This window comes from Sciurus carolinensis, chromosome 4 (genome assembly GCF_902686445.1).
Source record: "Sciurus carolinensis chromosome 4, mSciCar1.2, whole genome shotgun sequence".
In the NCBI taxonomy this organism is placed as follows: Eukaryota; Metazoa; Chordata; class Mammalia; order Rodentia; family Sciuridae; genus Sciurus; species Sciurus carolinensis.
Genome location: NC_062216.1, coordinates 11,484,347 through 11,506,945, shown reverse-complemented (window position 1 = coordinate 11,506,945; position 22,599 = coordinate 11,484,347). Strand labels below are relative to the sequence as shown.

General features: G+C 52.8%; 1 protein-coding gene across 1 annotated transcript in view; it reads left to right on the top strand.

Moving 5' to 3' along the window:
* Positions 1–21,483, top strand: part of Dpysl2 (dihydropyrimidinase like 2) — a 62,595-nt gene extending 41,112 nt beyond the window's left edge. The window contains exons 8-14 of the mRNA XM_047550414.1: positions 3,208–3,328; positions 11,396–11,552; positions 12,036–12,177; positions 13,562–13,732; positions 16,434–16,613; positions 17,407–17,572; positions 19,013–21,483. Coding sequence (XP_047406370.1) covers positions 3,208–3,328; positions 11,396–11,552; positions 12,036–12,177; positions 13,562–13,732; positions 16,434–16,613; positions 17,407–17,572; positions 19,013–19,104 — 1,029 coding nt within the window. The 3' untranslated portion in view covers positions 19,105–21,483. The remainder of the gene's footprint in view (positions 1–3,207; positions 3,329–11,395; positions 11,553–12,035; positions 12,178–13,561; positions 13,733–16,433; positions 16,614–17,406; positions 17,573–19,012) is intronic.
* Positions 21,484–22,599: the final 1,116 nt, after the last annotated feature.

Sequence of the window (22,599 nt, the reverse complement as noted above, 5' to 3'; positions counted from 1 at the left end):
AATTTTTGGGCTTTCAATGCTTTTCAGAATTTGGCTTCTTAGTGAAAGGCTTGAGGTCAAGGTCGGGGCTGTGGCAGACCTGACTAAGGTGTAGTCTGGCAGAACACTGAGGGAGTCTGGTGGAAACAAACAGATGTTCTCCTTTACCAGAAAGAGCTGCTGGAAAAGTGGAAGGTGTGGAGGAGGGAAGAGCAAGCCACCAAGGACCTGGGCGAATGGAGACTTAAAATTAGGAGTTTGCTTCCAGAAACAGGCAAAGGGAGATGCTTGACCAGAGGACTCTAAAGGGGCAGGGCCACTGAATCAGAGCTCTAGAGCTGTCCTACAGCAAACAGGAAGACAGGAAGACAGCCCGCCTGGGTTTACTGGAAAGGAGGCTGTTGGGGGAAGCGCTGTTCTGACTGTACGGGGTTCAGCACGGAGGCTTCCCTTGGAGCAGCTGTTAGTGGAGACTCCAGAGTCCCTAGCGGCTCGTTGGGAAGGCTCCTTTGAAGACACAACTCAGGGAATGCACCAGCTAAGAATGTGCTTTTCATCTGACTTGGAGGCACCTGCTCTGTGCCCGTGGTACTTTCCCTGAGTAGTTTCATCCTGTGACAGTCCTGGGAGGTGAGGAGGGGACCCAGGGAGTCTTAGAGGCTTGAAGGGTGGCAGAGTAGAGTGGGAGCACCTCGCTCTTTTCCGTTTGCTAAGAGGGGTCTGAGGTGTGCTCACCCCTGAGTGGGCGGGAGGGGAATGAAACGTGGAAGCATGCCGAGCGGACTTGAGCGCCACCACCCCGCTGGGGAGGAGCTGCCAACGCATAGGAAACAGCAGCTCATAACACGATCCGGCTTCCATGCGGAAGGTCTCAGGATCTTTCCACCACTCGCATCATGATGTTAACTTGTGTTTGAACTTACCAAACACCTTCCGGCCGCCATATGCTTTTCTTCCCAACATCCCATGTGAGACCACTCCATAGGGTTTCCCCGGCGTCTAGCTGAGAAGATGGAGGAGACTGGAGAGAATTCTGGAGATCCCCTATCTGTGATGGGCAAGTGGGGCAGTGCCAGGCTCTGTGGGGACAGTGAGATGAGAGAGACATGGTCCCTTCTGAAGGGACTCACCAGCTGGGGACAAAGAGGCAGATGGGAAGCAAGTGCATAGGACAGAATGTGATGAGCTAGGAGCAAGGAGCAGCCCAAAGACCCTGGAACTGGGAAGAGAATGGGGACTCAGATGCAGGCGAAGAGTGCATCCCGGAACAGAGAACTCCCAGCTGGCCTCAGAGAACGTCACGTGTTGGGTCTGCAAGGAGCCGAGGGGACCGGCACTGTTGAGCTTGTGGCATCCTGATCGTTCTGTGTGCCTCTGGACAGGTCATTTCCCTCACAGAAGGTGGGACTAGATGACTTCCCAAGTCCCTGCGAGACGCAAAGAGACTTGATTTTTAAACTCTCCTGCTATTTTCACGGAGTTCAGCTTTGTGAGAAGCAGCGTATGATAGGTATTGGAAGCATACGCAGAAACCCAGGAGGGTAAACCTTGTGGGTGGGTCTGGGAGATGGGGTTCAACCAACCTCTCTTCCAAGGAGCTGAAGTTTCAGTTCAGCCTCTCACTGGCTGGGGCGTTGTTGGGGACCCACCCACTTCACACACAGCCCATGGCAGGTATGCAAATCCAGACAGACCCCTGGATCTGTCTGGATTCTTCTGCATTTGGATTCTTCTGTCCAAGACTGGTCCTGGTGGGAGTCAGTCCCACAGGGGTAGAGCCCCTAATTAGGGGCTCCTTGTCCCCCTGATTAGACCCATTGCACATTCCAGTTTGCTTGGGGACAGTCCTGGGCTGGCCCATTGCTCCCAGGGAGTCATTGACAGTGCCTTGCCCCTGTCAGAAGTGTCCGTGTGGGACAACGAATCGGGTAGCTGATGGTGTTTCTGGACAGTGCTGAGGACTAAGGCAGCGCCTTCTCCACGCTCCACTTTGGGGACTTGTGAAGCCACTGCCCTCAGGAAGCCAGGGAGAGGCAGGGTGGGTCCCTTCTCCAGCTATCCCAGGAATTAAAAACATTCGGGTGTTTAATGAGCACGCTCGAGAGCCTTTGCCCTGCCTGTGGATTTCCAGACATCTCTCTTCACATGGTTGGTGCTCAGAGGTCCCATGTCAATGGAGCTATCTCATTTCCCTCTGTTGGCTTACCAGTTATGGCCGTGGGGAACCTGAGCCCCAGGCAAACTTGGGGAGGCTGGGGTAGCTACTCCAAGTGCTGAGGAACGCCCAGCTTTAAGTACCATTAGTAAAGTGAAATCATTTATTTGTGCATCAAACATTTTTGAGCATCCTCTGGGTACCAGGCGCTACCCCGGGAGTGTTGGGGGCAGGGCAAGGAAGAGCAAGACCAGCCCCTTCCCTCCCCTCTGAGAGCATGTGCCACAGGATTGCTGGAGAGAGCTGGTGGCCCCTTGAGGCTGCGGCACCTTAGCTTTACCTGCTTTGAAACCCACATAGCTGATTGTCCTGAAGCTAGACTGCATCCCGGGAGTCTTCCCTGAGCGGTATTCAGCAGTCATCACGGGGATCTTTGAAATACTGCCCACTGAGGCAGCCCATCTAAAGAGCCAGGCGGTTTATGAGCCCAAGTCCTCCCCTCTTGGGCTCAAGGGCGTACCAGGCAGTGGCTGGCCGTGTTGGTGTGCACACACAGGAGTCCTTGGTGCTCACAGCTGCTGCTGTCTGCCCAGTCCTGAGCCCTGTGAGGGTGCATTGTTTTGGGGGTGATGCTAGTTTCGTTCCTGAGCTTTTGAAAGAAGCCTAGTCCAAAGTCACAGTGCTCAATGTCTTGACTCAACACCATGGAAGCCAAATGAGTGTACCGAATGGAGACCAGCCAGTGCCTGGGCACGGGGGTTCCCAAGTGTTAGCAGAAGTAACAGTCCAGAGTGCTTGGGTCTCCTGTGGCTGGGCCCGGCTGCTGGAGTTCTGGTCCCTGGGTCTTGGGTGGGGCGCGGGAATCTGGTTGATGCTGAGGTTGCCAGCTTGCCGAGTACACTTTGGAAAGGGTCAGGAAGGCCCCCTCACTGCAGCCGTCCAATACTGACGGATGCTGGGTGCCCCCTGGGGCAGAACCCTGGGGTCACGGCAGTCAGTCTCTTCTTGGGTGGAGGATAAACGTGGGGGCTCCGGGGTGGGCTGAGTTCTAACGCTCAGCTGCTCTGCTCTAGGTCGAGGCGGAAGCCGTGAATCGATCCATCACCATCGGCAACCAGACCAACTGCCCTCTGTACATCACCAAGGTGATGAGCAAGAGCGCGGCTGAAGTCATTGCGCAGGCCCGGAAGAAGGGTGAGTGCTGCGGCCGGGGCCACCTGGCTGTGGGCATGTTGGCGGGAGGGCTCCTTTTCCGACCCGCATGCCAACTGGGCCACTTTTATCACGTTCCAGCATTAACCTAATTACAGCCCGGCGAGGCGGTGAGCTCCAGTTTCCTGCCTTTGTTCCTCTGCTTCGGCCTTGTTCTCATCTATTTAAAGCCGCGGCTGGTGGGCGCCCCCCGCCCTATAGAAAAGTCGGATTTAATGTGCTGCCGTCTGAATACCCTGGGCGCATACATGGGTTACGTCAGCGTGCACTGGCTGCCGAGCCCTTCCGTGTCTCCCCTTGGAGGCTGGTGATCCCGGCGGGGTGTCAGAAAGCCTCAGGCTGGCAGGGCTGCATTTCTGCCCCAGATAGGATCGTGTCCAGGTTTCTGGTGCTCGAGTTACCCCCTGTCGATAAACTCTGGATGCATCCTGGGCAAGGCTGGTTCTCTGTTAATACGGGGGAGTCCATTGAGAAGGCTCTGGAAACTAATTCATTGAGAGCGGCTTCCAGCGCTTCCCTGAGGGCCGTTCAGAGGCCGCCTTGTGCACGATGAATGTAGCAGAGCACTGTGGGCTTGCCTGGGTGAGCTTGGCTGCTCACGTCATGGGGTGTGCGGGGGAGTCAGCTCCTGGGACAGCGAGCCTGGAGCCCAGAGGTGGCTTCGATGGTGGGTCCTGATCTGATCTGAAGTGAACAGTAGGAAAGGGCCCCCCTCTTCCTGACTCTTTTCTCACTGTCTCTCCCACCCCCTTGCCTCTGGATCTCCGTGTCTCCGTTTCTCTTTCCTTCTTTCCTGATTTCTCATTTTCTCTGACTTGTCTTTCTCAGTCTCTCTTTCGCTTATTCTTTCTGTATCTTTGTCTCTGTCTGTTTTGGTCCATGAGGGAGCACTTTGACCTCTACAGCTCCATTTCTGCTTCTCTGTGGAATGTGATCCACACAGATCAAGGAGGGCTGTGGGATTTATTTCACTGGTGGGTGACTTCATGCAAGCCCCAGAACAAATTGCTCAATGACCACTAAGTCAGCTGGTCCCAGGAGATGACTTCCAGATGGACCTAGCAATGCCTGCCCAGGCCCAGCAATCCCCAGCCCCTGTTCTTGGGAGCTCTCTGGGGCTCTGAGGCTGTACATTGCCTTCTTGGGAACTTGCCCTCTCCTGGCGATTGAAGGAATTGCTTTTTTGAAGTAAGCATTCCCCTAAAGTGATATGATCTACTCAGGAGTAATATAATCTACTCAAGGGGGCCTTGTGGATGGTGTCTTTATCATCCAGGCACATATTTGCATGATGGCTAGGTGGGATCAGCCTCTACACTGAACACTCATCATGTACCCTGGTGCGCGGGGACAGCTTTTCGACATCCGAAAAGGGAGGAATCTAGAGGGTAGTTTATTTTTGTAAACTTTATCAGTTATTCAGTGCACAGTCAGGCACACATTTGAACATAATCTTGACCTGGGGCCCTGTTCTCCAGTGTGTACCTGCATTCAAACACTCACCTGTCCAGACTGGAGGACGGACAGTCTGGCCTCACCAGACACAGTCAGGACTGGTGGTCTTGGGGGACCAGCCCCTCAGCGGTGCTCAAGTCCTTCTTTCTGTGCCTGAGTTTTCTCATCCAAATGAGCATCCGGGGGGCCAGTGCCCCTCTGTTGTCCCTGTAACTTTCAGCTTTGGGTGTGCCTTGGGGGGTGAGCACCAGAGGGAGCTATTTCAGTCCAGAACCTCCGGGTGGTGGTCAGCAGTACCCACACCTTGGGTCCCAGTGTGGCCTTTGCATTCCGACCATTACCCTTTAGTCCTTGAAAGCCGCAGTGTTAGGCCTGAGCCACTGGAAGGAATTTCAGTGGACTCTGGTGCTAACAGGCAGGACCAGGAACCCTGGCCAACCACAGGCCAGTCAGGTTCTTTCCACCTCGTTGGTACTTCCTGACGCCCTCAGGAGGAACCCCGGGCGGCAACTTTTTTATTTTGTTTTCTTTGCAGCTGAGTCAACAAGCTCAGGGCTATTGAAGAGTGGGATTGGGATTTGATCACCAGGCATCTGACCTCAGGCCGTGAATCTCCATGTAACGTCTGACTGACTTACCTGCACACTTTGAGATTATTTTAGTGTAGAAAATGCTGGTGGTCTCCTTGTGCTGGGGCTTCGCTCCCCAGGAACCTGGTAGCAACTGGAGCCTGACACCTGGCAGAGGCCTGGGTAATGTGGAAGCAAGGATTTCCACGCAACCAAGAAGGTCCTGGGATCCGTGTCCTGTCCTGGATCAAACCGGGCTCCTCAGTCTGCTGGTGGTGTGAAGCTGGCCTGCTTACTTATGGTCTCCATGTCAATTTCCCATCTGTAAGGGGAGAGTAGTAATTGTCACTTACCTCATGGCAATGATGGTGTTTAAATGAGACACTACAAGGAAAGATGTATATAATAACTTTTACCAGTTATCCTCATGATTAAAGAATGAAGGGCTGAGCCTGGCACCGTGGCCCACGCCTGTAATCCCAGTGGCTCGGGAGGCTGAGGCAGGAGGATCGTGAGTTCAAAGCCAGACTCAGCAACAGTGAGGCACCCAACAACTTAGTGAGACCCTGTCTCTAAATAAAAATACAAAATAGTGCTGGGGGTGTGGCTTAGTGGATGAGTGCCCCTGAGTTCACCGAAAAAGAAAAAAAAAGAATGGAGTGCTGAACTTGACCCTGAACTTGTTAGGCAAGCAGAGCAAAGACACCCATCAACTTAGGGCAAAGGTTTTCTGCCAAGTACTGTTCTTCTGTCTTGGGTGGGTTCTTCGGGCCCCAGGGCAGGGCTGAGGCACTGCCAGCTTCTGCTACTCTATTCCTTCATCTGTGAAATGGGGACAGTTTTTATTCCTGAAGTAGCTTTTCCTGTGTGGTACTTCAGGCCTTGGTGCCAGGGACAAGACCCTGTCCCAAGCCTCAGTCAGCTTCTTCGCCGGCAGGAGAGGGATTCTTGAGCATAAAGTCACAGTGGGACGTGGTCAGCGCTATCGAGGAGGTGCAAGCCAGGCAGGGGACTGCAGGGGGCCTCAGAGGGGCCGGCCTGCGGGAGAGAACTCAGAATTTCTCTACCAGTGCGGCCGTTGATAAGTCATCACAAGCAGTGGCAGGTGCTTCTTTTGGTGAGCTCCTGTACCTGGGTGTCCCCAGGCCTGTGGTCCTTTACGACATCCGTGTGTCTAGATGTTGAGGTAAGTGAGGATGTGAGATGAAAGGGAGGCTGAGATGAACATCAGCGAGAACCGTTCTCTCGTGCTGGCCTGAGCTGCCGAGACTGACCCGTCTTTTGGGACACCTGCTGCCTCCATCGTTCTGTGTCGGCCACAGCAGGACAGACGTCCTCAACCCATTTTGCCGATAAGGAAATGAAAGCAGAGTCAGGACCAGGATGCCTTGGACAGTTTTTGAGCTTGGAAAGAATTGAGACTCTGGTCAATTTAATAGCCTCATTTCCTAGAAGAGGAACCCAAAATGCAGAAATTGAATCTTACCCCAGATCTTCAGGCCTGGGGAAGGTGGTTCCAGACTCCCGGCCATCTTTCTGTCCACAGGGGTCCAGGGTGGGGATTTCTTTCCCAGAATCGTCTCCTTCCAAGTGCATTTTGTCACTGTGTGAAAAGTGGTGCGTGAATGGCAGATTTCATGGGTGAATGGCAGCCCGTGGGTGGTGCCTGGTGATGTCCTTTGTGGGTTTCCTTCTCCTTCCTCCTCCTCACCCCACCCCCAGAACCCAGAGGCAGAAACAGCTGGGACTGGTGAGGGACATTAAGCCCTGGGACCCTAATTCAGGACAAGACTTCTTTTGCCCTGGGTTATGCTGGCTGGCTCAGGCCAGCACGAGAAAACAGTTCTCGCTGATGTTCATCTCAGCCTCCCTTTCATCTCACATCCTCACTTGCCTCAACATCTAGACACACGGATGTCGTAAAGGACCACAGGCCTGGGGACACCCAGGTACAGGAGCTCACCAAAAGAAGCACCAGTAGGGTACACAGGCATCACGAGAAGCTCGTGGCCCTGGGCCATGAGGACCATGTCACCTTGGAATGAACCCGGAGGGCTCAGCTAATGCACCACAGAGCAACCTCGAGCCTATTGGAACTGAGAGTGGCAGGTGGGTTGAATTGTGAAATAAGATCTCCCTGAAGTCTGTTTTAGGGCTATCCAGAGAAACAGAACCAAAGGGATGGAGACAGACAGACAGACAGAGGCAGACCTATTTTAAGGAGCTGGCTCATGCAGTGGTGGGACTGGCAAGTCTGAAGTCTGCAGGGTGGGCTAGCACGCTGGCGGCCCCGGGGGAGGAGGTTTTCACCCAGTCCTTCCCACTCAGCTCTCTCCTTTGAAGCGCGCGTGCCCTGTGAGGGCGAGTTCAGTTTGCATTATAAGTCCAGCAGCTGTGTGATGAGATCCTGGTTTTGGTTTTCAGCCATCTCACTTCTACATCTGTGAGACAAGAGTCTCTTTCAGGGCAGACACAGAAAATTTTTAGTCATTTACATGGCGCTCAACCTGGGAATTCGAGCCCAGGAATCCATTCTTTTCCTTCCCCGCTTGGTTCCAGCACCTTTAAGAGCAACAGCCAATCTCATGATATTTGTCATTTTGACAAAATCGTTCTACGCTGGCACCCAGAACCTTGCCTCTCAGAAGTGTCAACAGGGAGCATCTGCAGTCGTATTTCATGTCCCTCTGGCCCCATTGTGCCATTGGCTGCAAGGACTCTCTTTACTGGAAATGGAATCTTTAGTGCCTTGAAATTGAATCAGATTAGAAAAACCAATTCCAGCAACCTCAGAAGCAATCCTGAAAACTCAGCCTTGAGATTTTGTTTCTCTAGATCCACTCCTAGTACGAAAATCTGATAGCACAGTCCCAAGGCTAATGGGTATGGCCTGGGTTCTCTGAAAGAGCAGGACAGCTGTGCGTGTGTGTCGTCTGTCTGTCTCTCTCTTTGTCTTCCCATCCCAGGCTCTTTCCGTCTGCTTTTGCCCCACATTCTGAGCTACGTACGCATGATTTTCCATTGTTCCTACTTTGGATTTGTCCTCCCGCTTCCCATTCATGGGTAATGACTAACCGTCGGAGCCTGGAGCCGTCAAACATTTTTAAACCCCAACCTTGCATTTATTCTTCATGAATGGACCCTGGCCCTGGGCTGGTTGTGGATAAACATCACTCCTGAGTCTCCTCTGAGTCCCTGCATTTCCCAGTGTTACCAGTGAGCCTGCCAGAGGCTGGCTTGGGGTCACATCCTTCAGTTTAGACTTTCCCTGGAGAAGAAAATCATGAAGCTCTGATGGCCGCCAAGAAAGCGTCAGCAGTGTGTTTAGAGAAGTGCAGAAAGGCCAATTAAGCCATTCCGTGGTTTATTATTATTAGTGGCAATTATTTCTGGCATGCAAAGCTCACTGGTATCTGTAGCCTGACTGAGCTCCGGAAGCTCATTCAGGGCTCCTCATGCATACCGTTTATAGAGTGGAGAGAGGAGCCCTGGGGAGGCACCAGCCCACTGGTGATCAGGCCACCGGGGAGAGCCTCATTATGTAGACCCACACTGCCGTGGAGGTCAAGGCCTTGGGCTGTCTTTGGAACTGAAGAACAGAAATAAAATCGAAAGACAGCAAGAACCTCTGAATCCCTGAGTGAATTTGAACAGAATGAAGCAGAAATGTGTCCCAAGATGACTCCCTTCTTCTCCTAGTGCCCACTCACCTGAGGGCATGCCGCCATCTTGGCTTGGCTTAGGTCTAGGAGTCCTTGCTCATCCTTGGCCTAAGTGGGAAGTTCTAGTCTGCAGGGGCTCTGGAAGCTCCAGCCCAACCAGTTCTGGGGTTTCCAGAGGCTGAAGGCCGAGTTTGTTCCCTTGTGAGGTGGGTGTCCTTGGTGCTGATGGGAGACCCTCCTTGAGCAACTCCCCACCCCAATCTGAGTGGAGTTTCACAGGGAGAGATGAAGCCCGGTACTCCCAGCACCAGTCCCTCCTGGTACCCGGTTTCTAAAGGCAGGAGTGAGGAGTAGATTCAGTGAGAGGAGGAGCCGTGGCAAGTTATAGGGAACCCTGGGAAATGAGGGCGTTGGTCCAAGGACTTCCAGGCCCTCCGACTGTGTGGGTTTTTGTTGGTTGGTTGGTTGTTTTTTTTTTTTTTTTTTTTCTCCAAGCATCCTGTCTCTCATGAACTTTTTCACAGTCATGGGGAGAATATAGCCAGAAGACCTTTAGGATTGTGGACCCTTGGTTTTCCTAGGACTTACACAGACCTCACCTTTGTGCTCAGACAGGCAGGAGCAGGTAGGACCTCCAGACCTGGCTGGGTTGGGAGAGTAAGACTTGACCAGACAGGTTGAGCTTACTAGGTAAGTTAGACTTAACCTGATCTGTTGGATGCATCATCCAAATGTTGGGAGCTGAGGTCCTGGAAGAAGCTGCACCTGGGTCCTGTTTAGCCGTTGGCATCTGTTGAAGGACCTTGGCGACAGCAAGTCCTTGTCATTATGTGCTTTGGGGTGAGCTGAGCGGACTCCCTACATCAGCTTCTGGGGAGACTTTGAGTGAATCAGGAGAGCTGGGGTCCCTTCAAGGCATCCTGAGTGTGACCCTCTTCTTCCTGGCGGCTTCCTTCTGGGCAGCCTCCTGGGTCCTGCAGCCCTTCCTCCTGCTTGGGGTTGTGACCCGTTGCCTAGAACCAGTGGCCGGCGGGGGCCTTCAACACTCCCTGGCCGAACAGGGGCTCCTTTGTGGAATTCCTGAGGCAGGAGGGGGCAGCTCCTGAGAGCCAGTTCTGAGTGGCGGCAGAGAGGGTGTTGTGGAATATTATCTGGTGATAAGGCTTTGAGAAGCTGTGGAGAGAAAGGGACGCGCATTCCTGACTGAGCCGGGTTGGGCCTGGAGGGCCCTGTGTTTGGAGAGAGGGGATCCAGGCTGGTGGTGTGGGTGGGGCGAAGGGGCGGTGAGGGGGGTGGATGTGACTGGCTCAAACTCCAGCTCCGATGCCTTAGTGGGGCTGCTTAATCGTTCTAACATCTATTTATTGCAGAATTGCCTTCAATGTGTCACCATCAAGAGGGGTCAAAACATTCAAAACTGGGCTTTCAGTGGCGTGGGGGACGGGATTCTGGGGCAGATGGCGTGACCCTGAGTTCTTGGCATAAGGTCAGAGAGGAGATCTTTGGATAGTGAGGGCAGTAGATGCTTCAGCGAAGTTTTTTTGCTTGTTTGTTTTAAATCTAAACATTCCTGTGCTTAGTGCACTGACAGTGTGGCCTCCAGTGTATATAAATGACTCCCAACTTCCTGCCTGACTGAACTGACAGAAGAGGACAGGATTTGGGCAGCAGGAGCTGACATTCTTCCTTGGACATTGTATCAAATTCGCCAAGGCTTCAGAAGCCGAGCCCTCATTAGCATGGCTGTGGCCACTAACAGAGTGGGCCATGGGTGTGGCGACTGCCTTGGGCAGCTCTTGTCACGTGGCCACCCCGACCTGACGTCCTCTTGGGACGTCTGGAGGTGGCGTTGGCTGTCCAGTGCTTCGGCCCAGTCCTGTCCTGTGTGATTTCCTCTCACTGGCCTCTCACCACAGTTAGACGGGGCAAGGGGACTGACTTGTGTGCGTGGAGAGAGCGCTTGCTGAACAGCCCGGTGGCCTTTGAGAGCAACAGCAAGAAGCGTCTAGGTGGCACTTGGATGGGGTGCTTGAAGCCATGTGAGCTGGAGACTGTTCCCAAAGCTGGGGAGCAGGTGTGGGAGGCAGAAAGAAGCCTGTGGGATGTTTGGGACCACCAAGGAAGAGAGTGTCCGGTCTGAAAAATAGGCTTCACAAGGTGGGGTTCGTGGAAAATTCCTGGAAGCATAGCCCTTGGGTGGCTTTGGCCAGCTGAGGGCCTTGACCTCCCTAGCATGAGTTGCCTCGCCTGTGAGAGGCCGCTGTCTCCTTCGCAGGGCTGGAGAGAGCAGTGGCCAGTGTTCCCCAGTGAGGGTCACTCCTCCCTCCTCCTGCCTGACCGAGCATGTGTGTTCTGACCCTCAGGAACCGTGGTATACGGCGAGCCCATCACCGCCAGCTTGGGCACGGACGGCTCCCACTACTGGAGCAAGAACTGGGCCAAGGCTGCAGCCTTCGTCACCTCCCCGCCCCTGAGCCCGGATCCAACCACTCCAGACTTCCTCAACTCCCTGCTCTCCTGGTGAGTCCGGCCACCCGTTCACACTAGGTTCTCAGACTCCTCAGACCAAGCCGACCTGACAGGTGGCCACACAGTGGCCCAGAGCAGATTTGTAAATAGACCGTTACGTGCCAAACTGGGCTTACTCGACGAGGACAAGAAACTGTCATTCTGTCACCGTCCTGGGAGGGCGTTCCTGATAAACAGCTGGGCCATCATGACAGTCAGCCATAGGGCTTGAAGTGGGTGTCCAAAGGACCCTACTGTGGCTGCAGGACTTGACCTCCCTGACCACAGGTCGTCTTACCTGTGCAGCGAGGTTGCCATCTTTTTGGAGGGGCTGGGGACAGTGCTTGTGGGCTGCTAGCAGCTAGTGACCCGCCATACTTCTTGTGCTGTTGGACTGAGCCCGGGTGTTCTGAGCCTCTGGGTGCCGCGTCACCCCCACCTCCCCAGATTCCTAAGACTGACTGGGGCACATTGTTACCACAATTTTCCTTCCAGTGGAGACCTCCAGGTCACTGGCAGTGCCCACTGCACTTTCAACACTGCCCAGAAGGCCGTAGGAAAGGACAACTTCACCCTGATTCCCGAGGGCACCAATGGCACGGAGGAGCGCATGTCTGTCATCTGGGACAAGGCTGTGGTAAGCACCAGTGGCCTCCCTCATGGTGGGCCTCCCAGTTCCCCTGCCTCCTCGTCTGCAGGCATGGCCTTGATATGCTGATTGAGAACATTCTAGAAGATGGTACTTGTGTGGTGCTTTCCTATACAAGTAGGAGACTATCCTAAAAGGTCATTTCACCCTAAATATTACATCCTATTATCATCGTCTCTGGAAGAGTAGGGACTACAAACATGTCGTCTTTAAATGTGACTTCTATGCTGGTCAGGAGAGAGCGTCTTCAGCCACTTGGTGACTTTCTCAGCTGGTTTTCTGCTCTTGGAAATGGACCCTGGCTTCTTGGGACTCTTTGAAGGCTGTCTGGATTTAGCATTTCTATTCCACCTCAGGCTTCTGGAAAGCCCACTTTGAACAGGCACTGAGCTTCGGGATCTTTGGGCTGCTTCATTTTAATGTTTTAAAATGTAACAGCAACAGGTTTTCCGTTTCTTGATGAATTTTTAGGTCATGTAAATAAAAATCACCTTGTTTCAGACAGTGAGCATGCTAGCGAAGGCCTTTCCATTTTTAAGGAGTGCTTGAGTGCAAGGTATGTTTGTGTGAATGTGCGAGTGTGTGAATTACACTAGCATCGTGTATAGTGTTTTAAGGCCTGTTTTTTGGGCAGTTTTAATACACCACAAAAAAGTGTCCACATCCTTACCTGCACTTGGTTTTTGAAAGCAGACTCTTCATCTGATGCTGAACGGTGCTTCACTGGCAATGCTTTGGACATTTCTGGTGTTTTTCACTGGGATAAGCATCCATGTGGACACATCCTTAGACACATCCTTAATCATGTTTGTAGGAGAAATGCCTACAAGTGGCATTGCCAGGGGACAGGGGGTGTGATACATATTGTTAGCCTTCCTTCTAGGAAGATTGCACCACCTTATATGCAACCAGTAATGTGTGACATCCCTCAGTTTCTTCTTCTGGATCCAAATGGGTATTATGAGCAAAAAGCCCAAAGTAGAGCTAATTTGATAAGTGGATTTTGAGTCTCGTTGTTTGACCTCTTCAGCTACTTTCTGGAGTGAATATTCTTTTGTGCGCTTTTGGTCTTTTGTACGGTCCTTACTCCCTCTTGCTGCATGCTCATTTCCTGTGCCCATTGTTCTATTGGATTTAGAGCAGATTTGGGAAGGAAAGGACTTGAGCAAATGTGATTGGCCCCTACTGTATTCTGTGGAGCCAGTGGCAGAGCAGAGACTGCAGGTAGAGCAGATGCGAGGCTCCATCTGCGCCTCTCTTCTGTTGAAAGACACCTCCAAGCTCTGTGTTCCAATGTTGTGTCCCTTCTCCTTGCTGGATAGTGTCCCACCCTGCAGCTCTCTGACCTGCTCGTGTGTGCTGTGCCCCTCAGGTCACTGGGAAGATGGACGAGAACCAGTTTGTGGCCGTGACCAGCACCAATGCAGCCAAAGTCTTCAACCTTTACCCCCGGAAAGGCCGCATTGCTGTGGGATCTGATGCTGACCTGGTCATCTGGGACCCCGACAGCGTGAAAACCATCTCTGCCAAGACACATAACAGCGTAAGCTTGTTAACTGTGCACACCTGATCCACGCCGATTACGGGCACAGGAGGGACAGAGGAAGGGAGAGTCCCAGGGGCTGTAACAAGAACTAGCTGGGTTGGGAGTGACCCTTCCCCAGGATGTGTGATAACTTGAAATTTGTTGAGGGAGCAAACAAAATGGCCAAAAAAAGCCATTTCACTTTTCTTCAGTGACGTCATTAAGACTTACTCTGACCCACATTTTAGAGTACCGTGGCTTTACCTTCAGCATCCCCAAGGTGACATCAGGTCATCAGAAGCTTCTAGAAGTTGGGCACCATTCCATCGGCATGGTGTGGTGGGACACCTCTCTTGCTGGTGTTGGTGCCAGGGACCTGGATAGAGCAGTCACTGTCCAGTCTTGAGGACCCCCCAGCACTTTAACTTCCACATGCTGTATTTTTCTAATGAGGGCGGGGCTGCCCAGAAGCCTGACAGAAAATGACAGCTGGTTCTACCGTCCTAAATGAACCCATCCACCCGACTTCTCCCCAAATAGAAGAAATGCCCGCAGCCATTGGGTGGTGGTTAGGATCTGCAGGTTTGCGTTCTCCGCTCTCAGTTGTGGCTCCAGAGCTTGGGAACTGCTGTCTTTTGGTGTCTCGGGCCCCCCGCGGAGGTCTGTGCGTCCTGTGGCGCTCTGGAGCCAGTGGCCGTGAAGCAGGGGTGTTGGATAGCACGATTCCTCGTAGAAAGCGTGGACCAGGGGCAAGCTTTGGAAGAGAGGGACGCTCTGGCAGAAGTGTTCTATCAGGACCTCACTTGGGTTTTGAAGTGATTTCTTAACAAACAAAGAGGAGGTTCCGGTGCAGTTCTAGATGGAAAGCTGAGGACTCAGTAGATCGACTCCAGTCGCTCTAGCAAGCACGGGCCCCACCCAGGGGCCCCCACAGCACAGGGATGGGATTCTGGCCTCTCTTCAGGGCAGGCTGGGGCCCTTTGCCAGGTCCCAATCCCCTCTCTTGGGTAGAGGCTCTGGAGCTGCCGTGAGGCAGGCTCAACTCCGTGGGTGGGGCGCCTCGCCCTCCGTCCCCGCTGGCCGGCCCACTTCCAGCCTAGGTCACTTCTGGGTGCTGAGTGACTTCCCTCTGGTGAACCTACCTGTTCACAGGCATCTAACTTCATAGTCCCACTCGCTGTGTGGTGACCCTTCCCTGCAAAGGGGCTTTCCATCAGCCCACGTGGGAAGATAGTAAATGGAGGCGCCGAGAGTTTGTGACCAGCCCAGTGTTACGTAGTGATGCTGCGGTCGAGCCAGAGCAGGACTCAGCACTGTTCAGGACTCCTCGCCGCCAGGCTGTGGCGCAGCCGCTGGTGAGGGCCAGTTGGAGACAGTGCTTCCCCTTCCCCTGAGGTGGTGGAACAGCAGACAGGCCCAAGGCGCGTGCCACCTGGCTGGGGACCCGCCTGTGGAGCACCGTCTGGACCACAAAGGGACAGAGCTTCAGGAAGGCGGAGGCTGGCCTCCGTCTGCTTCCACCAGATCTTTCAAAGCTGCCCTGCCTTTCCTGTAGGTGACCCTGTGTCAGAAATAGCCACTTTCAGAATGCTCCTTTCTGCCCTCACCTGCTCCATGGCCCGGCTCCCCCCTGCTGTGTGACTTTAGTCCTCTGGGAGGGTACAAGCTGGAGGTTCTCACCCCGCGTCCCTGCCACGGAGCGACGAGAGTGAGTTTTGGGGAGCTGTGTGGATGTAGCGCATCGGAGCCCCGGCCTCACAGACCGAAGGGCTCTGAGTGTCCAGCGCTGTGATCCCACCCTAGGACACGTCAGTTTTAAGGTGCTTTGAGCTGGGGGGCTGGTTCCCTCCATTGTCTGAAAGTGGGAGATGGCCCCAGAGCCCTTCCAGGGGCTTGTTCCTGGGTGACGAGACTTGGTACACAGTCACATGAGGCCTTAGATGCCAAAGGGCTCACGCACTTGTGGGCAAAGCACAGTGAAGAGCCAGACAGCCTGTGAGGGTATGTCTTCCAGATGTCCCTCAGCCAAGCCCCGGGTAGCTGCTTGCCTTTCATTTGACCCTGGCCTCTGTCCTTTGAAGTGGCTCTCAGCCTCTTAAGGATGAGGAAGCAGAGACTCAGAAGGATGTCATGGACTTGTCCAGGGCCACACAGCTGGTAAATGGCACCTGGGGGGAACCCAGGCGGATGGCCCCATAGCCAGGGCTGCGTCCATGTCTCTGTCTGGTAGGGTGCATGTGGCGGTAGCCGGGTGTTAGACAGCGAGTTGTGGGGTAATGTGGATGGCTTGATCCGGGCCTCAGAGGAGGACACACCTTCAGAAGGGGACTTCGGAGATGGCAGGGTTCTCTGCTGATCTACACAGGGATGCTACCTTTTGTGTTGTCATTGTCTTAAGACTTGGGAGGGTGACGGATGAAGAAACCCCAGCTCTGAGACAGGGTTAGCGTGAGATCACAGAGTCACACAACTTCTGGATGTTACCATGTCAGAGGTGCCATTGATCGTAAGAGATCCCACGAGCTGATGACGGAGGACAGCCACCACGGACACTCTCATGGGAGACGCCTGTCAAAATGCTGCCCACGCAGGCCAGCCCGGGTGTGGCGGGTCAGTGGGAGGTGGGACTGCCCTGCTGGCGATGGCAGGGAATCTCACGAGCCCTGATGGCGTGGGCCCGGGTGGCGGGCCTGCCCTGAACCTGTTGCTCTCCTTCCAGGCTCTGGAGTACAACATCTTTGAAGGCATGGAGTGTCGTGGCTCTCCCCTGGTGGTCATCAGCCAGGGGAAGATTGTCCTAGAGGACGGCACTCTCCACGTCACCGAGGGCTCTGGGCGCTACGTCCCCCGGAAGCCCTTCCCTGACTTTGTTTACAAGCGCATCAAAGCAAGGAGCAGGGTGAGTGCTTTTGTTCTTAGGATTTTTTATTTTTATTTTTTTATCATGGATTACGTTCAGTTCCACCAACGTTCTTAAGCACGTTAAGTCAGAATACCAAGGTGCGTATGGAGGGTTAGGGGCCGAGGAGAACCTGATCCTGCTATGCCTGGGACTCCAAGTACGGGTGGAGGGTCGGGTCTGTTCAGAGCCAGCCAGCCAGTGCGTGCTGCCATAGGATTCTGGTGAGCCCCGAGGAGGGACCCACGCCGCCGAGTCCCAGAGGGAAGGTGTCATGGGAGGGTACATTTCGAGTTGGATTTCGACGGTGAAGTAGGAGTTTATTGAGTCAGAGAAGGGCACTGGAAAAGGAGGTGTCTCCAGCCTGGACGCATCCAGTGTCTTGGGGCACAGTGAGCAGCGCACAGCTGGAGCTTGGGGACCGGGAAGCAGGGAAGGGATGGGGCCTCGCAGGAATTACGGGAAGAGGGAGACTGGAGAGGAAGCTTAGGGCAGATCTTGAACAGGACACGGTAAGTTTAGGGGATTCCTATAGGGTCGAGGGGCGAAGCACCCTGGGAGGAAATCCGTTGGTGTGAGTCACAGTTACCTGTGACCCACTTTGTGGGAGCTTGGCCTGGAGCTTGGCTGGTCCCTCCGCCACATTTGTGCCATCGGTAAAGACAGTCCTCCATCCCTACATGGCCCAGGCCCCAGGTCCCCACTGCTCCTTCCCAGCAGGGGGCTGCCTGGGAGGGACGTCAGTGACCGCGGCCTGGGAGGGACGTCAGTGACTGCGGCCTGTGTTTTGCAGCTGGCAGAGTTAAGAGGGGTTCCTCGTGGCCTGTATGACGGACCTGTGTGCGAGGTGTCCGTGACGCCCAAGACGGTCACTCCAGCCTCCTCAGCCAAGACGTCTCCCGCCAAGCAGCAGGCCCCGCCTGTCCGCAACCTGCACCAGTCTGGATTCAGCTTGTCCGGTAGGTTCCCGGCTGGCTCGGGGCCTCCGCGGGCCAGCTCCCTGGAGGTGGCAGTTGCATTTGGCAGTGGAGATGCATCTTCATAGTAAATGGCCAGTTGATTTCAGAATCTTGACATCAGTTTATGCCACATGGGGTCCTGGGTCCAGGATCTAGGATTGCAAAGACATTTTTTTTCAGTTTGTGGTGTCCATCGTCAGGAAGGACCCTGATATTTCAGGACTGGAGCGGTCCCAGAGTCTGGAGCAAACTTGGTAGCTCAGCTCTAACTGTGCCTGAGTCTCCTCTTCCCTGAAATGGGGACTATGGGAGCAGCTCCCTTATGGAATTGTGAGGATCAGCTGAGTTGACATTCGAGTAAAATGCTTAGATCAGAGCCATTTGAAAACTGTTAGCTGTTTACTGGGAAAAAATACATCATGTTCCCTTGGTGAGAGGAAAGGTCTAGATTTTAGGTTTTCCTTCCTTGAAACTTCCTTCTCTCATGGGGCCCATGACCAGAGCCTCCCACCCCTCCAGTCCTGTGATATGTTAAAGAAATAGCTCATTAGTTAGGTTTTTTTCCCTTTTTCTTGTCAGATCTCCTGGTTTTTTTTTTTTTTTTAGAAAATTGCCTTATAATCTGGACGTGGGTTACCCATTGTCCAATAGTTTACAAAGAGTGAACCTTAGTTTTGTCATACAGCACAATGGGCATATTAACGTCTGTGTTCTCTCCTCTTACCAGGCCAGTCATGTAGAAGGGCAGGTAAAGGGTCCCTCATCCCAAGTACTTGGAATGAGAAACAGTGTTTCACATTTCAGGGTTTTTTTTTTTTTGCTTTTGGGATATATGCATATCCATCATGAAATATCTTGGGGACGGGCCCCAAGTGCAAGCATGAGGTTCATTCATGTTTTCTGTACTCCGTGCACGGTCAGCAGGAAGATCCAGGTGCAGTTGTAGTGTGCATGTGTTCTGACCGCAGCCCACACGCAAGGTCAGCAGGCAAGGTCACAGAGACTTTCAGAAAGCTTCGGGTTTGGGAGTGTTTCTTTCCGATTTTGGATTTTGGATCAGGGGCGTCCAGCTGGACCGCACATTCCCGCTTCTCATTGTGTGTGAGGGTTAGGGAACTACCAGGGGGAGAGACGGCTGTGACCTCAGGAAAGCTGCCCCCAACAGGAACCAGGTCAGGCTGTGGGGTGCAGCGTAGTATCTCATTTGCAGCTTTGCTCTCCCAGAAATGGATCCAGCCAGGCTCCCACAAGGACTGCTCCTGCTGGATGCAACTCTAGGGCTCCCGTTGGTCCAGCTCCTGTTTGGAGTTTGAACTCATGTTTTGAGAAGAGGGAGAAGGCCGTGCCTGGCGTTCCTTCCAAACTCTTCTTTGGGTTAAAGCAGGAGGCTGTCTTGCTGCTGTGGACCCTCACCCCTGTCTTCTCTCCCCTTCCCTGCAGGCGCTCAGATCGACGACAACATCCCCCGCCGCACCACCCAGCGCATTGTGGCGCCCCCTGGTGGCCGTGCCAATATCACCAGCCTGGGCTAGAGCTGCGTCCTGCAGTCCACTTGGGGATGGGGATGGGACACCTGAGGACATTCTGAGACTTCCTTCCTCTTCCTCCTCCTCTTCCTTCTTCTTCTTCCTTTTTTTTTTTTTTTTTTTAAGAGCCTGTGATAGTTGCTGTGGGCAGCCAGTTCATGGGGCTCCTCCTGGGCCCTGCACTCGGTCTCTCACCTGGAGTTACGAATTTGCTCACCCACTTCCCTGTACATCCACGAGTACCACACCCAAGCCTAGCCACCTGTCCCCACACGGAGCTGCACCCAACACTCAACATGCTACAAAGCTGACGCCAGTGAGGGCGCCCTCCACCACGCCCCTCCTGTGCTCATTAGCATCTTCCTTTTCGTGGGGGGAGATACAGTGAATTGCCCAGAGCTGCCTTTTTTCTTTTCTTTTTAAAATTTTTTTAAAAAAAGGTTTTCTTTGTGGGGCTGGGGAGGGGTTGGGGTGGGCTAGAGTTTTTTTTTTAAAATACTAAATTGGAAAGTTTGATTCAATATTAACACACGGGGTTTGAACTGGACATCCTAATGATGCAATTATGTAACCATCATGCTGACTCAGGGTGGCTGGCAGACTCGCTTTGTCCCTCCTGAGAGGCTCCAAAGTGTCCACATCGCCATTCTGTAGTGTTCTGGGTCAACTGTTGAGAAAGGGCAAGTTTTCTCTTTTGGCCTAGATTTTGCGGCAGATTAGATCTTTTGAGGATTCTCTTTGCCATTTTCCTGCTCTCTCTCCCTCTCTCTCTCTCTCTCTCTCTCTCTCTCTCTCTCTCTCTCTCTGTCAGTCATGGGTACCTTCAGATGCCTGGCTCTTTCTTCATGTTCCTCTAGCCCTTGTCTCTGAGATGGTATTTTCCTCTCCTTCCCTGTTGTCTTTTACCGAGGCCAGGACCTGTCCAGCAGGACTTGAGCTTTGCCCTTGTGACCACAGTAGCATGTCATCCTGGTCCCTGGAAGAGTGGTGCTACCCGCCTGCCAGTACGAGGAGGTGTGTCTGACTTGGAGACTCTTGCCAGGTGCAGGGACGAGCTGGGCTCCCACCACGCTGTCAAGGGCGGGCCCAGCATGGAGCCACACAGAGCAGAGCCATTGAGGAAACAGACTGCAGAGTAGGAGGATTTTTTTTCCCCTGGGAAGTATGTTTTGGGTTTCCAGAACATACTGGGGCTTTTCACTTTGGGAGAAAACACCATTTTTTTTTTTTTCCTGGCCCAATGATTTCAAAAGATGTAATGCAACATAGGGAGAACTTACCAACTCAGAAAATTTCTTGCAACTTGGACTTAAAGACCTTTTCACTCTGAAAGAGGAAAGAAAAATGTTGTATGGTCTGTATGTCACATCGGGGCTGTTATGGGGAGAAACCTTTCAGATCCAGCATGTGGCCCACTTAGACCACCGTGGCCTCGTGTCTCGCACTCCTCCCTCCCCTTGGCTCAGAGACCCCCTTCACTAGCTGGCTGCTTTCTGTCCCTGCTGACTCGTGTTGCTTCTTTCCAAACCTGCTTCCAGGTCCTTGTAAGCAGTGTCAGGTCTGCAGGCTTCTATGAAACCAAATCCGCTTTCGTCAAGTGCGACATCTTAACGTAGGTCATCACGTCATGACACTTGTCTCTCCACACGTTTTGCCTTCGGGGTTATGGTCGGGGTTTTGGTTTGTTGTTGTTGTTGTTTATTTGTTATTTTAAAGGTAAATTGCACTTTTGAAAAATTAATTGGTTGACTTAATATATTTGTTTTTTTTTTTTTTTTCCTTTCTCACCTTCACTTAGAGGAAATTTGAACAAGTTGGAAAACATTTTTGTTTCAATTCTAAGAAACACATGCAGCTCTTCAGTATTCACTTGTCTTCCTGTTTTTCCTGTACCAGGTCATGGTAATTTTGGTTGTTCTGATTGTTTTCTTAAAAAAACAAAAACAAAAAAACAGTTTAAAACCTGAAGAATTCCGCAGGCTGTGTAAGCATGTTTACCTGTTGGCTTGCTTTGTGTGTCTGTTCAATGAATGTCATATGTAAATGCTAAAATAAATTGACAGTGTCTCAGAACTGAATAACTGCAGTGACTTGATGCTCTAAACAGTGTAGGACTTAATAATAGATGGTTTTTAATCCTTACGATTGTGATTGTGACCCCTGAGTGGAGGACCTTTCAGTGCTAAAGCTGATGATGTGCGTAATCAGAAGAGTACTTTTGTTTTTGTTTGTTTTATTTTTGTTTTTTTTTTTTTTTTTTTGTAACCACTGTCTTAATGGCAAAATAATTATGGTAAAAGACAAGTCTCGTGTTTATTATTCCTTAAGAACTCTGTGTTATATTACCATGGAACACCTAATAAAGCAAAATGTGGTTGTTTCAGGGGTGTGTCTGCATTGGGACGCTCACGAGGTGGCTGCTTGGCCTGCAAAAATGCTTCTCCTCTGGACCTTCCGCCCCCGATCTGGCTTGATTTTGGTCGCTGTACCCGTTCAGGAGCTCAGTTCACATCATGGGTTGCTGTGTCCAGGCCGTAGGATAAGGTCTAATCCTAAGCAAAGCCACAGCCTGTGGGGCGCACTGAAGCTGAATGTCACAGATCATTATAGAACCATCCCTGAAGGCCCGAGGCCTCCAGGAACATACCATAGACGTGGATTGATAATGGGAGTCAGCGAGGCCACCTGAGCTTCAGGTGGGGTTCCCCTTGGTCTGGGCTTCCTTCCTGCTTGTGTACCATGGAGAGCCCTCGGGCTGCCTGGGTAACCACCGCATGCTGAACCCTGCAGCAGGAGGGCTGCCAGGGAAGCAGGATGGAAACCCCCAGGGCTTCCTTCCACCCCAGCCAAGGGCCAGGGGTGCAGGCCAGGGCGGGGGCTAGCTCCTGCAGGGCGCTAGCCCTGGGAAGTGGCTTTGCCCCGCCCTGTCACCCACACATCGCTAGCGTCGCTGGTCCTGAAGACTGCCGTGGCCATATGGTTGGAGTCATTTTCTTCTTTTTCCCTTCCTCCTCTTTTCCTTCCCTCCCTTTTTGTTTTCTGTCCAAACTTATCCAAACAGGAAGTGAATGATTTACTGAAACATATACCTGGTACCAAGATTTTATAAACAAAGACTCACTGGGAGAAAGGAAAATGAGTGGGAATTGTAAGACCCACGTGGGCTGGCACCGAACGTTTACCGAGCCTGGAAACTTCAGGGGCCTCTGAGCACTGATTCTGCTACTCCCAACATTCACAGTGACCAACAACAAAAGGAAGAAATGAGGCCTCGAGAAGAAGTCCTGAAAATCCTGGGTCAGCCCAGAGTCCTGGGTCCTCGCAGCAGCCATGGAGCTGGGAGCAGGCTCTGGTCCAGTGGAATCAAATCTGTCCAAGGAGGCGGGGTGAAAAATCTCGCCCTAACATGTAAAGGCCTGTGATGAGAGAGTGGAGACCCCAGACCCACTGGCCATCCTCAGGCGCACAACCACGCCAACACAGGCATGTGCTGCCCTACCC